This window comes from Osmerus mordax, chromosome 6 (assembly GCF_038355195.1).
Source record: "Osmerus mordax isolate fOsmMor3 chromosome 6, fOsmMor3.pri, whole genome shotgun sequence".
In the NCBI taxonomy this organism is placed as follows: Eukaryota; Metazoa; Chordata; class Actinopteri; order Osmeriformes; family Osmeridae; genus Osmerus; species Osmerus mordax.
Window position 1 is genome coordinate 12,759,591 of NC_090055.1, and position 15,910 is coordinate 12,775,500.

Below are 15,910 nucleotides of genomic sequence, written 5' to 3' on the forward strand. Positions count from 1 at the left end.
ATGCTTTATAGTTTTTTATGACGTTCAAACCATTTTGACACACAAGCACAAAGCAATGCCATCAGTCACAGCAAAAGACATACTGAGTATGAAAAGAAACATGTTCGACCAGACCAATAGGATACAGACAACAAAACTGCATCCTTGGATTGAATTTCAAATAGAAAAAACACACTTTTTTTTTAAATAAAAACGTTTTAAAAATGATCTCTTGGCACAGTTAAGAAAGACACAAAAGAAAGCAACAGAAGCAAATTACATCCTGTTTACTTTTTAAAGAAATGCCTTTCTGAAGTTTAAATCTTTATAGGGTACTCGGCCTTCAACAATTTGGAAAAAATTTCTCATCATGGAATCCATAAGATAAAACTTCACAGACTTACAGTAATATTTCATATATATATATATTTTTTTAACATTACAATAATGTGAATGTATTTAGGACCTTTATCTGAAAAATGAGATTTGTTTAGTGATGCTCTACTCACAGCCAATAACTGACTGAAGGTTCAAAGCTTAGGTGTCAAGTTAAAGAATAAGGTTCATAGCTTAACAATAAAGCCATCTCCTGCTCCTGCAGATGAGGAGCACCGGCTTCTCTGTCCACACATACACTTTTATCCAACTCTTATCCAACTCTAAGGCCGAATCCCAATATTACCCCTAGCCCTTAGTTTTGCGCGTTCACGTGAGAGCAAGTGGTGTCCCAATACTTTTTCTGAGCTAGGGGTAGGGCTAAGACGAAGGGGTATACACCCCTTAAAACCAAGTGAAAACGGGAGCTTACTTGAAACCTAGGGCTATGTGAATCCTGTGCGACCGGCAACAATGTCGGCCAGATCATCCAGAGTCCGATCAATGTCATATTGATTTAAGAATTATGACAGTCTTGTTTTGTACTATACACAGTCCTGTACACATATTTGTAACCATCTTCTTAATTGAAACGTTTTTAAAAATCGCTAGTTTTCTATGCTAACGTTACATTGCTGATTAGCACAACAGTCCTGCATTTCTCTGACTAGCATGTCTACAGGTTTAACTAAACTCCATTAGCAGTGAATTTCGTTTGATATCAGTGCATAACACTTTTTGCTTTGGAGACATCGATACGTGCTAGATGACGCAACCGTAACCAAGTGGCATCTCATTTCTTAGGGGTATGTAACCCTTACCCCTCAGTTTCGAGGGCCAAGGGCTAGGGGTAAACTAAGGGCTAGGGATAAGGGGTAGGGGTAAAGGGTAGTATTGGGATTCGGCCTAACACAGCAGATTTAGGACCAGTCACAACAGTCCTGAGACTAAGGGTAAAACCAATGACAGGCTCATTGTAATGCACTATACAATGGGGCAAACTCAGACACAGGTCAATACCGTATTTCTTCGTATAAACGCTGCAGCGTTTCTTAAATAACATTCATTTTTGGTGCAGCGTTTATTTTGGAGCGGCGGCCATTATTTGAGGGTGGCGTACCGCATTTGAAGAAATACTCTTTCTTTCTCTCAGTCTTTCTCCCTTCTCCATCTCTTGTTGTCATTCTCTCGCTCTTTGAGTCAGGGTTTACTGAACAGTCCAGACCTCCAGTGCCAGAACCTTAAAATCCTGCTTGCTGGACAGCTGCTGATTTTGGAAGGTGGAGCAGGCAAAACTGGACCCTTGGTACAGGTCACTGTCTAGCCACAGGCCAAAACTCCCCCTGGAGGCAAACAATAGAATAACACATTAAAGAGGTTTATTTTGTACCTCATTGTATGAATGTGTGTTGGTTTGTATGTTGTACTCAACGTAAATGAACTAGTTCGAAAACGTACCCTCCTCCACCAATCTGTAATGAGTCCAAGTGACCTCTCACAAAGTAACAGTTCTCCCCACTCCACCTGTAGGCCTTAAGGTCAAAGAGAGGTCAGTCCCAGTCATCAATGTCTCACCAGCATGCACATGCTCTCTCTATGTGTGCGTTTGTTGGTTACCTGAAACTCAGGGCTGAAGCTGTAGAGAAAAGTCTCCCCTGTTCCGTAGCAATAGTTACTCACTCTAAAGGGATCTGAGGAAAAGGCTCCGAACACCTGGAAAAAATTATATCCGTTAGTTTTAGTTAGTAGAAAATATCTATCAGAAAGTCACAAGTGTTATAACAGTAAATATATGGATAAGATAGAGGGAGAGAAAGAGAGGACGCAAAAGACTGAGGCCCTCATGTACGTACATTTGCAAACGTAGCGTTATCAGTGCCATGGCCAACCCGCCGAAAGCGCACGCTGTGATACTTCATTTTACGTCGTATTTACCAAACCTGCAGTTCATCGGGTAATCAGCACCTTTCTCCGCCCACTATACCGTACATTGCGAGCATTTAAACGTGCATTTGAATGGGCCGCCTTCTCTCTTTCTATCATGGATCAACCACCAAAGTCAAAACAGCGAAAACAAAGTTGACGAAATTGATCTGCTTGTTCATGAGGTAACAGCAAATTTAAATATTAGCCTATACAAGGCCGGAATTCCACACCGACACAAAAAATGCCATCTGGACCGAAATGACAAATTCCAGTAACTGTAATATTGTATGGCTGCTAAATCTGTAACGCCTAATGATTTCATGTTTATTCAACTGAAAAAGTGTGATCCTTGTGTCAAAAATACTTTCAGCTCGTCTCCTTGGCCTGTCTTCGTCTTGCTTGGATTACTAGCTTACCTTATGTTCCATGTCTTTGATGACCAACAATACAGGGTTATCTACTTCAGCCATTTCTCTATAGAGAGTCTTTAAGCTTGTGCCATGAACTGCTGTGCTGTATACCAATCGCCATGGATATCCCTGAGTCCGCACCGGCATGTGATTGGCCAACTGCAGGTGCGAGGAAATCAAGGATTACAACTACAATCATACATTTCATTTTTAACCTCTAAAATGCTACTGTCAATGTGGCCTGTTATCTCATTAAATGTTTTTGAGATGTGTTCTAGTGTAAAAGTGCTGTGACTCACACTTTCTATGTGGCGTTCATCCAGGAGCTGACTGGGATCCAGCAAAACAGGGAGAAGGTCCTGCGGTTCTACAGGTTCCTCCTCATCTTCTAAGCTGCACACGCTATGACAATACTGCCCCTCATTTTCAGAAACAATCTGGAAGTGGGGGAGGGACTATGTTAACACCCTGTATGAAATGACTCAATACATATGTTCACCATAAAGATTGAACATACACAAAGTATGTATGAATACAATTATAAATCAAGCAATGTACAATTCATGTAAAATATACAGTAAGCTTACTGTGCAGAAGTCTTAGGCACACAATATTTTTTTTACATGAATACTGTCTTATGTATACATTTTTTGTCTTCTGAATTAGTGCAGCAGTATAAAAGTGCAATTTTGTGAAAATGTTTTTTAGTCTTTTTATTTCTTTACTTAAAGCTTTTTGCTTCACTTTCTTTTTTCTTATTATGCATGACACTTGCAGTTCACATTATGGCAGTGTCAAAAGATAACGGCAACTCCAGTACCTGTTTAGTCTCAAAAAGAGGAAGTATATATCCCACAGAAATTCAACCTACCTGTACATATGGTTCCATACAGTGCTTTGCAAAGTACATAATCTTGAAGTTTTCTGTCTTAGATCTCATTGTGAAAGTATTTCTTGCTTAATCTCGAGAAAGTTTTAATATCTGCTAACTGGGTCTGCACATGTTACACACTCTTCATGTGTTTCTTTCAACTACTAGAAATTCGTTGGCTACATTCTCGTTGGCTGCTCATGGCTCCACCCTGTGGAAACCTATCTGAGGCTGAGCTTCATTTCTCATAAATAGAAAGTGGCAGTTTAGTAATGGAAGTATGACCATATATGGGGTGTGGACAGAAGGAAGGAGGAAATACAGAAATACAGGACGTCAGAGGAAATACCTTATTTGAACACATCACATAGTTGTAGTTTATACAGCCAATCTACAATGTGTCCATTTCTACTGAGATGTAACTAACTAAACTTTAAACATTATTCTGTAATATAACTACAGATGTTTCAGTGCATTATCCTTCAACTTAGACGACAATTCTTACCTCCCAGTTTTTGGCAGAGGGAACAGTGACCTCTGTACACTTGTCAATGGCTGCAAGCTTATCTTTCTTCACCATTAAGTACAGAGGTTTCTCAGGATCTTTATTGTAAATGTCCAGGGACCACTGGACAAAGAAGGTGTAGAGTTGGTCCACCCTGGGAAGACGGACACAGATTTTGTTGAGATATTTGCAATTGTATGCAAGGATACAATATGCTGTGAGGAATATATCATATTTGAAACTATTTGGTCAGCAAGATTGTGGTTGAGGATTGTATACGATTTCAGAGGGAGTCGATGATTAGAAATACAATTCTGTTACTTTAGACATGTAGGTTTCTTTTCTTAAAATACATGGAAGTGTCTCATTCAGGACGAACAAGGACAAAACCATGCTTAGTGATTCCCAGAAGTGATCCACTTTCCCTAGGTTTCATTTCAAATTTGTAAAACAAGTTTAAACAGACGTTAAAAACAAGTTTGAACGGCTCTGCTGGTAGAGACGGTAAACTTGTCATAACACCCTAATCTTGACTGATTTCATCACAGATAAGTGAATCTTACAAGCTTACTGGTGTACACTTACTCTCGACGCTGTAGGCAATTCCCATTGTAAGCGGAAACGGGCAGAAGGTGCGAGGAGAAGGAGATGCAGAGGAGGTGGAGGGTTTGGAGGCTCAGGGCTGTAGCAGCATGTCCACCCTGAGCAATTGCTGTGGCCAGCCTTTTATACTTCCAGCTCCTTCGCTGAGATAAGCCCCTTTCGCCATAAACTCTCCTGTCCAGAGGTCTGTCAAGGCCATAGCTCCGTCAACATTTCATGACGGGGCTAGAAGGACAGTCTCTGTGACACATTAACTTGACCTGCCCTGGGACCTCATTTATCAAGCGTGCGTAGAAATTGTTCTCACGTGGAGGTTTGGAATATTCCCATGAACAGTTCAAGGTGCGATTTATCAAAGATTCCATCGTACAAGCGGCGTATGCACACTTCTAGGAGATTTTTCTTGATAAATCTCACCTGTTCTTAGTCTATAAGCTTGTGCACAAACACAAGTATTTGCATACGAAACGCCCCATATTATCTAAATTAGTTGAATCACCACCAATAAAAAGGGAGCTAACAAGTTAAACTAGAAATTGGTAATGAAAATGGAGCAAGAAAAGAAAGAAAAATAATTTTTCCCAAAAGGAAATGGAGGTTTTGGTGTCGGGGGTTGAGTGCAACCCCAACATTTCATTTGGAACACTTGGCGGTGCTTTGACGGTTTGACCACCAAAATAAAGAATATTGTTTGGGAAAAGGTAGCGATTGCTGTTAACGCAGCATCTTCTCAGAGGCGCTCGTTTGCAGAAATACTAAAAAAGGCGTTTGATTTCAAATCAAATGGGAAAAAGGCCGTATCTGTACACAGGCGTGTACGGGAAATTGATGTAGGCTACTGACAGGATTTACTGATGATTGCGTGTAAAACAGCAGGCATCGTTTGACTGATGGATGGTTGTGAGATGCCAGACCGATCAGCAAGCTCAAAGTGAAAAGTGCACGACGCCAAGATAGGAGTCAGATGGTTGAGCGGTTAGGGAATCGGGCTAGTAATCAGAAGGTCGCTGGTTAGATTCCCGGCCATGCAAAAATGACATTGTGTCCTTGGGCAAGGCACTTCACCCTACTTGCCTTGGGGGAATGGCCCTGTACTTACTGTAAGTCGCTCTAGATAAGAGCGTCTGCTAAATGACTAAATATATATTATATAAAAAGGCCCCTGCTCACAGGTCCCTCCTACCAGAATTCAACTTCTATTTCCCTCTCAGTAAACTTGTCACACATCTGTTTTGTGTTTACAATCTTATCCATTTTATAGATCCTGCTTCCCACAGCCTAGTTACATTATTCAGAATACCTTCTCACACACACTACTGAAATGCTCTCACACACACTACTGAAAAACTATACGCTCACACACACTACTGAAATGCTCTCACACACACTACTGAAATGCTCTCACACACACTACTGAAATGCTCTCACACACACTACTGAAAAACGATACGCTCACACACACTACTGAAATGCTCTCACACACAATACTGAAATGCTCTCACACACTACTGAAAAACTCTCACACACACTACTGAAATGCTCTCACATACACATGAAAAGCTCTCATACACACATATGAAAATTTCAGTTAAAACGGAAGGTGTTTCAGTTGAAACGGAAGGGATTTCAGTTGAAACGGAAGGTGTTTCAGTTGAAACGGGAGGTGTTTCAGATTAAGCGGAAAGTGTACAAGGATGTCAGCGCAACCATGTGCTGTTGAGCCCTCAAGCAATTTAGCCGAAGCAACGGCGTTACTAAACAACATATTGGCCTCTGCCGAGACCATCAGAACACTGTCTAATGCCTCAACTGTTCGGCAACAGCCAATCGTTGCAGCAGCTCCAGGTGTGGATACATTGGACAGCCACCTAGCAGCTCTCTTTCCATCCTGGCAGTGTAGCGGCGTGCCACTCTCTGCTGCGGGTCCAGTCAGGAGAGACTGTGCACCCCGCTATCAAGCGCAGCAGCACTTCGGCACATGGACATCAAAAGGCATGAAGAGAAAAAGGTAGTCGGGAGTTTGAAATTATCTTTCATATTGCCATTGTGTGCAGTTTGCTAGCTAGCTATGAATAAAGCAAGCAAGCAAATACCAAAATATTTGAAAACGAGAGGAAATAGGCCTATATAATGTTAGGCAGCTGGAGGGTTGGTTCACAGCCTGATAGGGATGGGTATCGAGAACCGGTTCTTGTTTAGAACCGGTTCCCAGTGAATCGATTCCTTGGAATCGTTAGCAAAATTCCTAAACAATTCTGTTAACGATTCTCTGTGCCGTTGCGCATGTGCGAACTTTTATAGTTTATTCAGACAGACTGCAGCAAACATGGCAACTAGGAAGAAGCGTTCTAAAGTTTGGTTGCATTTCACACGACAAAATGACAACAACGCCACTTGTAACGAGTGTAAAAAGTCTATTTCGTCAAAGGGAGGAAATACTACAAATATGAAGAAGCATTTGAACACACAGCATGGAATGAAGTTACTGGAACGTCATGTGTTCGATGCATGCAGCAGCGCAGCTAACGTTCGCGCTTCATCTCTAACTATCTAAGGTAGAGCTAAACTGCTCAAAAGTGATCACAACCACTTGTTACTGTGTGAATCAATTTGCCTTGTTTGTGTGTAGTCGATCTAGTTATCTTCTGTCCCGTCCTTTGAAGCATACATTTTAGCTCCGGCATTCGTCTCCCATTAGTATTGATCTTATTGATCATTTCACGTTATCGGGGCGGCGTGTGTTATCAGCAAACGTTCGCGTGTCGCATTATTAAACTGAGCATATTGATTTTTAATCCCTTATTAAATTTAGGATTTTAATTGTTTAACCTTTTAATAGTCCTGTTAAATGTGGCTGAAAACGCCTAAACAACATACCCAAAGTACATTGAAAGCTGTTGTTGAACCATTTGGAGTACATGCATGTAAATGGTCTCTTTTGAAAGGTGACACTGAAGTTATTTCCCCTGTTGTTAGGACCCCTGTAAGTCCTACTGGTGTTGAGTAATAGAAGCTTGAACACAAGGAAACTGAAATTTCTATCTCCGACTAGATTTTGTTTTGAAAACAGAAGCCTGAAGAGGCCTAGAGGTGGTAGGTATTAGCTCATTTCAGAGCCAGTCAAAGCCAGTTTGAGAAATTACTTTAGAACCAGTGTGTGGGTGTTGCAGGACGCACAGACCTAGTTGGCTGTAGAGGGGAGAATCGATAAGAGAATCGATGTAGTCTTAAGAGTTACATTCTTATTTCAGAGCTAGGTCACAGCAGCATGACCATTTCAACAAGGACGTTATATTACTTCCCAATCCATCATGGGGAATAGTGTGCAGACAAGGTCCAAAATTACCCAATCATGATTATTACAAATATAATACAATAGCATTTTTTGTTGTCGTAATATCCCCATCTTCTTTGTAGCCTCCAGTTTCTAATGGCTTGTGGCAATAAGCTGGTGTCCCCTAAACTGTAGGAGGGCCAGGAGCTGAATGGAGTGCTAATCCATAAGATTTTTAGAACCAAAGGCCTGTATGTGAGACCATCAAGGACCCTTTTAGTAAGTTAGATTTCTTTTTTTAATTTGTTTTTAATACATTTCACTAAATAGAATTGTGTCTTTCGAAAATGAAACATATACTGTTTATTACTTGTAGCAGTATACTGTATATTCAATTAAAGCAAAGGTTTGAGAGCAATCAAACCAGAGAAATGCGCAAACAAAGGTTTATTGTTTTAATCGGTCAAACAATAACTTGTTTCCAATATGGTTATTTAATTTCAAATTTGTAATTTTTGCTTTTGATATATATTTTTGGTCTTTTTCTGTTTCAGACTGACTCAGATGAAGAAAATTAATGTTCCCACATCACTACCAGATCAACATTAAGCAGTTGTGCAACTGCTAAGGACAATGATGAAGACTGTTTTGAAGTTAATGGTCCACAAATCCAAAAAGGCAGACATAGCACCACCAGGGTTGCTACAAGAGCAATGAGAAGTAAGGATGATCCCTGTACTAGCAGTCAGGATGGAGATGGCAACCCTGGCACTAGCAGAGGTGATGAACATGGCTTTGGCATCCAACACACCAACAGGAGTGTTGTTGAAAGGCGTACAGCAATGCAAGAAAGTGGCACTACTGGTCACGATGGAGGCTGCCTTGCAAGAAGTGATGGCAACCCTGGCACAAGCAGTCATGATGAAGACTACTCTTCATATTTAACACTTATGGCTGCTCTTTCTGATAAGTCTTCAGATGATAAGGAATTAAACCAGGCTATAATTGCCAGTATGGAGAGTCAAATGTGAGTAGCACAAACACAGAATGTGTCAACAATTGAGGATGATGTGATCAGATAGTTGATATGAACTATTTCATTTTAAGATTTTGTCATATCTGATCATTTATTTTTGATGTTGTTTTTATAGTGCAGAAAAGGTCCCGGTTCAAGAGATACTGTTGGAACTCTCAAGCAAAATTAGCTCAAAACAACAGTGCAAATTTAATATAAATCGCTCTGCTGTCTGGGAGGGAGCTGTGCGAGGATTCCAAAGGGTGTCCTAGAAGAATCAGAATCAGAATTCGGTATATTCGCCATGTATGTTATACAAACACGGAATTTACTGTGGCAGGGAGGTGCAAAACACTAAACATATACAGATCTTAAATTAAGTAAAGTACAAAAGTTTAACTATTTCTAAGAACTAATCAATCTAAGAACACAACAATTTAAATATAAAATAAAATATATATAAAAATAAGAATAGAATGAGCAGCGTGAATGTTCAACTGAGATAAAGTGGCTTATGCATACTGAATTGCCATTAGATGGACTTATAATAGTTAAATAAGTGAGTGAATGTCAATGGGAGTCCTTGGCCTTGTTGAAGAGGCCAGTAGCAGATGGAAAGAAACTGTTCTTATGGCGTGAGGTATTGGTCCTCATGGACCGCAGCCTTCTGCCGGAGGGGAGTGACTGAAACAGGGAGTATCCAGGGTGGGAGGAGTCGGCCACAATCTTCCTCGCTCGCCTCCGGGTCCTCGAGGTGTGCAGGTCCTCGAGCGTAGGCAGATTGCAGCCAATAACCTTCTCAGCAGTGCGGATGATACGCTGCAGCCTGCTCTTGTCCTTGCCAGTGGCAGAAGCGTACCAGACGGTGATGGAGGAGGTGAGGATGGACTCGATGGCTGAGTAGAAGTGCACCATCATTGTCTTTGGCAGGTTGAACTTCTTCAGCTGCCGAAGGAAGTACATCCTCTGTTGTGCTTTCTTGATGAGGGAGTTGATGTTCAGTTCCCACTTGAGGTCCTGGGAGAGGATAGTGCCCAGGAAGCGGAAGGACTCCACAGTGTTGACTGGGGAGTCACACAGGGTGATGGGGGTGAGTGGGGCTGTGTTCTTCCTGAAGTCCACAACCATCTCCACTGTCTTCAGAGCATTGAGCTTTTAACAAGCCATTGTTGTAATCAGACTTCTCACAGACTCCAACAGCAGCAGAAAGATCTGGGCCTGAGGGAAACACCATCAGAAACATTGATTATTAATATACACCAGGTTCTTCTTGGCTCAAACCAATATTTTGAGAGAAGGCCTGACAATGTATTACAATAACTCTGGAACTCTGGCAACAACACTTGAACTATGACAGGTCATGCAAGAGATGAAATATCAACTTTACATATGACGACTAACATTTACACAGATTAATGCGATAAGATGGCACAAGTTCTAAATAGTTATCGGATGGGTTTTGAGCCATAACCATAAGTCCCATCCCATCTAATGTTCTGAAGAGCTACTAAAGGAGGACATTTGACATTTGTTTAAAAAAAGATATATTTGTTGCACTATTTACAAGAAATGCCACTAATCTACACAGATGGTAATCTTCCATATTGTTGTATTTACAGTGTTTCACACAGCTGCCGCGTCCATTGACTGGTTTGGTTATTTTCAAGAAGTATCACATGCCAACATGCAGATAGAGTAACTTATTTATGTCTTTAAGTTACTCTTCTTATGTTTTTTAATTGAATATAAACCTTCTTGAACTTGAAACATACCCCTCAGTCGCACTCTTCATGAACTGAATCAGGATGGGGAAGCAGGTGTCTCCATCCCGATATGAGACAACTGCACCATGACACTCCTTCTTCTCCTGAAGCTGGATCACCAGAGCTCCGTTCAGACACGGGCCTGGAGAGCTGGCTCCACCAGAGGGAGCTAAGAGAGACATTCTAAATGAAGTTTAAATATGTAATGCAGTCTTCACTTCAGTCAACAGTTTGATTAGAAAACAGTCTTACCTGCTGTTTCATCATTTGACACCTGGTCATTACATTTAATCTTGGCATAAGACTTCTTTCCCTGCAGAAGAGCGTGTTATACAATATTTTGCTGTGTATATCCGAAAGTGTTTTAATATCTGTAGAAGGGACAGGAGTAAATACAGCTATTTGAAAGAGCAAATCTTAGTACATTTTATTCCTTCAATAATACGTTCCTGTGTCTCTGAAACTCTACCTTTACTTAAATCTCTTCACTGTAAATGACAACATAGTGTCTGAGGGTAGGGTGAGGGGTGGAACTTAGGGTTAGAACAGGAGGGGGAGGGACTTGGGGTTAGGCAAGGAGTGAATGGGTCAGGAGAGAGGGGGTAGGGCGAGGGTATAAGGATAAGAAGATGGAGGGGAGGGACTTAGTCAGGGAAGGGGGTTAGAGACGGAGAGACCAGTGGGGAGGTAGAGCGTGTGCATATTAGAGTAAGAGTCAGAAACCAGACAAGAGGTCAAGAGAGAGTACGTGAGATGGGGGGGAAGAGACCAGTGGGGGGGATATGCGCGTGTTGGGTGCAAGAGAAGAAAGAGAGACCAGTAAGGAGAGGTTGAGAGAGAGTGTGCGTGTTGGTATGCAAGAGAGAGAGGGAGAGTCCAGTGAAGGGAGGTCGAGATAGTATGTGTGTTGGGTGCAATAGAAGAGAGAGTGGAGTCACTAAGGTTGGAGGGAGAGTGCGAGTGTTGGTGTGTAAAAGACAAGGGAGAGAGTGGAGTGCGAGAGACCAGTAGGCATTGAAATGTTATGTTGTGTTCACCCCGGTGACCTCGGACAACCCACCAGAAGCGGTAAATCTCAATTTAAATGTCTAGGGAAAAGGAGGAAGGGAGAGAGAGGGAGAGTCGGCGTGTGTGTGCATGTATATAGGGTGGCTAGAGAACCAAAGAAGTGGAGAGGATTGGTCAAGGAACAAGTGTGGGTTAAGGTTATGGGAGAGGGTGAGGGTGAGGAGAGAGGGTGTAAGGGTTAAACAAGGGAGGGACTTAAGAGTGAGAGCAGGGGAGAGGGGGTTAGCGAGGTAGAGGGAGAGCATGTGAGTGGGCGTGTATGGGAGTAATAGAGTGTGCGAGAGACAGAGGGGGAGAGAGAGGGAGAGAAAAATAAAAAAAAGTCAAGGGATCTGTGTGTGTGTTGGTCTGCAAGAGAAATAGTGAGGGAGAGAGTGTGTGCACGCATGTGATGAGTGCAAGGGGGGGAGAGATTACTTTACTTTAAAAGATACCTTTATTGGGAAGTTAGAACTGCCAGCTAACCAAGCAGTTTCACCACACCAGCCATTTCTTATTCAAAAACAAACCCATTTCCCTTTTTCAATCAAACCTAACCAACTAAGCAAAAAAACATCCTACTTACAACTTGAGCTCTAAACCCCCTTCCCCATCCACTTAGCACAAAGCACCCTCACCCATCAACAAACTCCTCCCTCTTTCCCACCAGTTACAATATGAGAACTCAATTCGCAACCTTGCTGTGACCAGCCCCAGCCACACTGCTTTGGCATCGAGCGACCCCACTGCCAAACGCCTACTCCTTCTCGTCTTTTATATTATATAGTGTACTTACTGTAAGTCGCTCTGGATAAGAGCGTCTGCTAAATGACTAAATGTAAATGTAAATGTATATTGCAAGCTTAGCCTGCCCAAATAAGACATTTACGAAAACTACAGTCCACTTAAGGGCCTAACCTCCAACAGTGTCGTCTAATGCCGCACTTTGACCGATATCAAGTAGAAGGCTTTCCTGTTCACTTACTCCAGGACCCCACACCCGGCCACCCTGAAAAATAGGGACAATTTTCCCAGCTCCTGCTGATTGTCTATTAGAGCCGCCACAGTAATGGGCGGGAAAAAAACGTCATCCTCCACCTGTCCCTGATCCAGCTGTGCTGGGTCTTAGGGCCCACCGAACCCTCTCCAGAACGTTCTGTAACAGCCAGAGTGACCTGATACCTGTGGCCACCGCTATATCCTCCACTGATCTCCACCGAGACAAGGTCGCCCAGCTTTGTAATTCCCGCAGTCACGCAGCCTACCCGTAGACTCCTGGACTGAAACAGCCCTATCCTGAAAAGCGAGTTGTGAAACAATGGCTCCTGCCACACCCACGCCCCCGGTGAGGACAGGTTTCTGGTTATTTTCAGTCTTCTACCATGCCAGCATCAGAGACCGGTAAAAAGGAGTGGGTGAGGAACAACTGTCTCTCATAGTTGAGCCCCCCAGCCCTCCTTAATTAAAAGGGCCCAAGCAACATCCCTTCACCTTACATCTGGATGTGTCAGTAACCTCTGTGCAGGTTGTATCCGCAAGCCCTGACCCCCCTCCTGCACTGGCAGGTATAACACTGGGGGCTGTATCCAATGCTGACCCGACCCCAAAAAATCCACCAAGGTCTTCTGCAACTCCCGAAGCAAGCCATCCGGGGGCTCCAGTGCACTCAAACGATGCCAGAGTGGAGGCGGCCAAATTATTTGCAACCAACACCCTCCCCCTGAAGGACAACAGCCAGCAACAACCATCTCCATGTAGACAACTACCTTGTCCAACACCCCTTCGGAGTTCAGCCCGATAGGCATCAGACCCCAAGCACACACCTAAAACCTTCAAGCATGCTCTGCCCCACTGCAGCCCCCCCCGGCAGCCTGGGAGAAAAGCCTCGCTCTTCTCCCAGAAACCTTTCCTGAGGAAGCCCTCTCATACTGCTCTAACTCTTCCTTTATTACATCAGCATCCCCCTGGCTCCTAAGGAGCACATACATCATCAGCATATGCAGACAGTGATATCACTCCCCCATTTCCTACCCCTGGGTAAGCCACACCCTGCAATATTCTCCTCAACCTGCATAGTATTGGCTTTATGGCCAGAGCTAACTGGCCTGACAGTGGACATCCCTGCTTAATCCCTCTCCTAACTGACACTGGCCAGCTCAACCCCCCCACCCCTACCATCACAGTAACATCACAATACAACAAATGCACCCATGACATGAACATATTCCCAAACCCAAATGACTCCATCACTTCAAAGATATATATGAATGCTTTTTCCCAATCAACTGACATAATTCTCAAATAATGCCCCCCAAGCATTGCCCAATCAATGACATGCCACATGAGAAAGAAATGTTGTCCATTATTGACCTTCCTGGAACACAGTAAGACTCTATGCACTATGCTGTCTAGCACCAACTTCAGCCTATTGGCCAAAAACTTGGATAAGATTTTGTAGTCCAAACATTATTATTATTTTTTGTCATTTAGCAGACGCTCTTATCCAGAGCGACAAGCGACAGAGACAAGTAGGGTGAAGTGCCTTGCCCAAGGACACAACGTCAGTTGGCATGACTGGGAATCGAACTGGCAACCTTCGGATTACTAGCCCGATTCCCTCACCGCTCAGCCACCTGACTCCAAACATAAGAGACATAGGTCGCCAGTTCTTGAGCAGCCTTAGATCACCCTTTTTAGGCAGCAGTGACAATACTGCCTGCCTACAGCTGCTTGGTAGCATGTGTTCCACAAGAGCCTCCTGGTATACTTCCAGTAGGTTAGGACCCAAAAAGCCCCAAAAGTGCCTGTAGAACTCAGCTGGTAGGCCATCCAGCCCCTCTGTTCTGCCCTGAGCTTTGGCAGGTCCTGCAGCTGCTCATGGGCCCTCATGGGCCCTCTGAGAATTCCTGCCCCACAGTGCATAGGTATAGGAGTAGAAGGAAGTAGGAAGGTATACAGAGGGAGTCACATGCATACAAAAGTTCCCTATGGGGCAGATACACAGATGAGGTGAAACAAACATATACAGCTCAAGAGAGGAGAGGAGTGTGGAAATTACCCAGGTGGAAGGAAGAAGAGGGAGGGAGGGATCACCGACACCAGTAAACCTGTGGATGAACAGTAAGGATAGAAAGAGTAAAATAGACATGGGATAAAAAGCGAGAAGAGGAGAAAGGACAAGGAGGAAAAAGGAGAAGAGGGTGGAACGGTACACTGAAGTCACGGTTCGGTTCATATACGCCATACTTGTCCTTAGTGTTGCCAACTATCTCTGACTCACGGCGGCGCCAATCAGAGCTAAAGCGGGGCAACAGATTAGGTGTCCCTAAAGATCACGAGTATCTAACAGTTGTTCCTTATTACATTAATTAATTTACATGGGAGTTTTATTGCTGGCAAAAGTATAAGAGGTCTGACTGTATTTCTAAAAAGCATTATTATGCCTGACGGAATGGCATCAAAATACTATGGCAAATTATTTTGGAGAAACTGGAATATTGTATGTTGATAAAAACAGTGCCACTCTCCATCAAATAGCTGGTTCACCAGCTAAATCTAACTCTCCATCTCTCAAAGTGATTTGTTTTTAAAATAAAATATATCTATTATTCCAGACAAGACACCTGTGTGGAGAGAAATTGTGCTTATATATTAGAGACCATGCTAAAAGGACCTGCTTATGGAACACAGATAATTTGTGGGAGGTCAAGGTGGAATGTAAACACGGGAGCCTGTGACGTGGCCGGCGTACGTAATGAACGTAGCATAGGGCGAGTAATTCCGTGTGGCAGAAGAGTGAAAGTAATGGGCGCAGATCCAGGGGAGATAAATTAAGAAGAAAAAAAATCCAGAAGATGTAGAGTGCCAATGTAGTGGGGATATATGGAACACCGTTTGATTCCAAATTAAATAAATACATAACTAAATAAATAAATATGGCAATGAAATGAACCTGAAATTTAGAAATATGGCAATAAATATATAAATATAGCATCATATAAATATATAGCAGAATCCATTCACCTACATAAATACATTTACTTATTTCAAATGAAATGAAGTTTTTGTAAAGACAACATTTATTTATTTAATGGGACTTTGTATACATTTTCTAGATCTAAAAGTATTGACTTCATGTAATG

The 15,910-nt window shown here is 42.6% G+C and overlaps 1 protein-coding gene across 1 annotated transcript; it reads right to left on the minus strand.

The window, feature by feature from the left end:
* Positions 1–434: 434 nt before the first annotated feature.
* Positions 435–3,730, minus strand: ncoa7a (nuclear receptor coactivator 7a). The gene is made up of 6 exons (XM_067237811.1): positions 3,562–3,730; positions 2,990–3,127; positions 2,697–2,849; positions 1,972–2,067; positions 1,813–1,886; positions 435–1,697 (listed from the first exon to the last, which is right to left on the minus strand). Exons 1-6 carry the CDS (start codon positions 3,628–3,630, stop codon positions 1,562–1,564), a joined length of 666 nt encoding a protein of 221 aa, XP_067093912.1. The 5' UTR covers positions 3,631–3,730; the 3' UTR covers positions 435–1,561.
* Between the last annotated feature and the right edge of the window lie 12,180 nt (positions 3,731–15,910).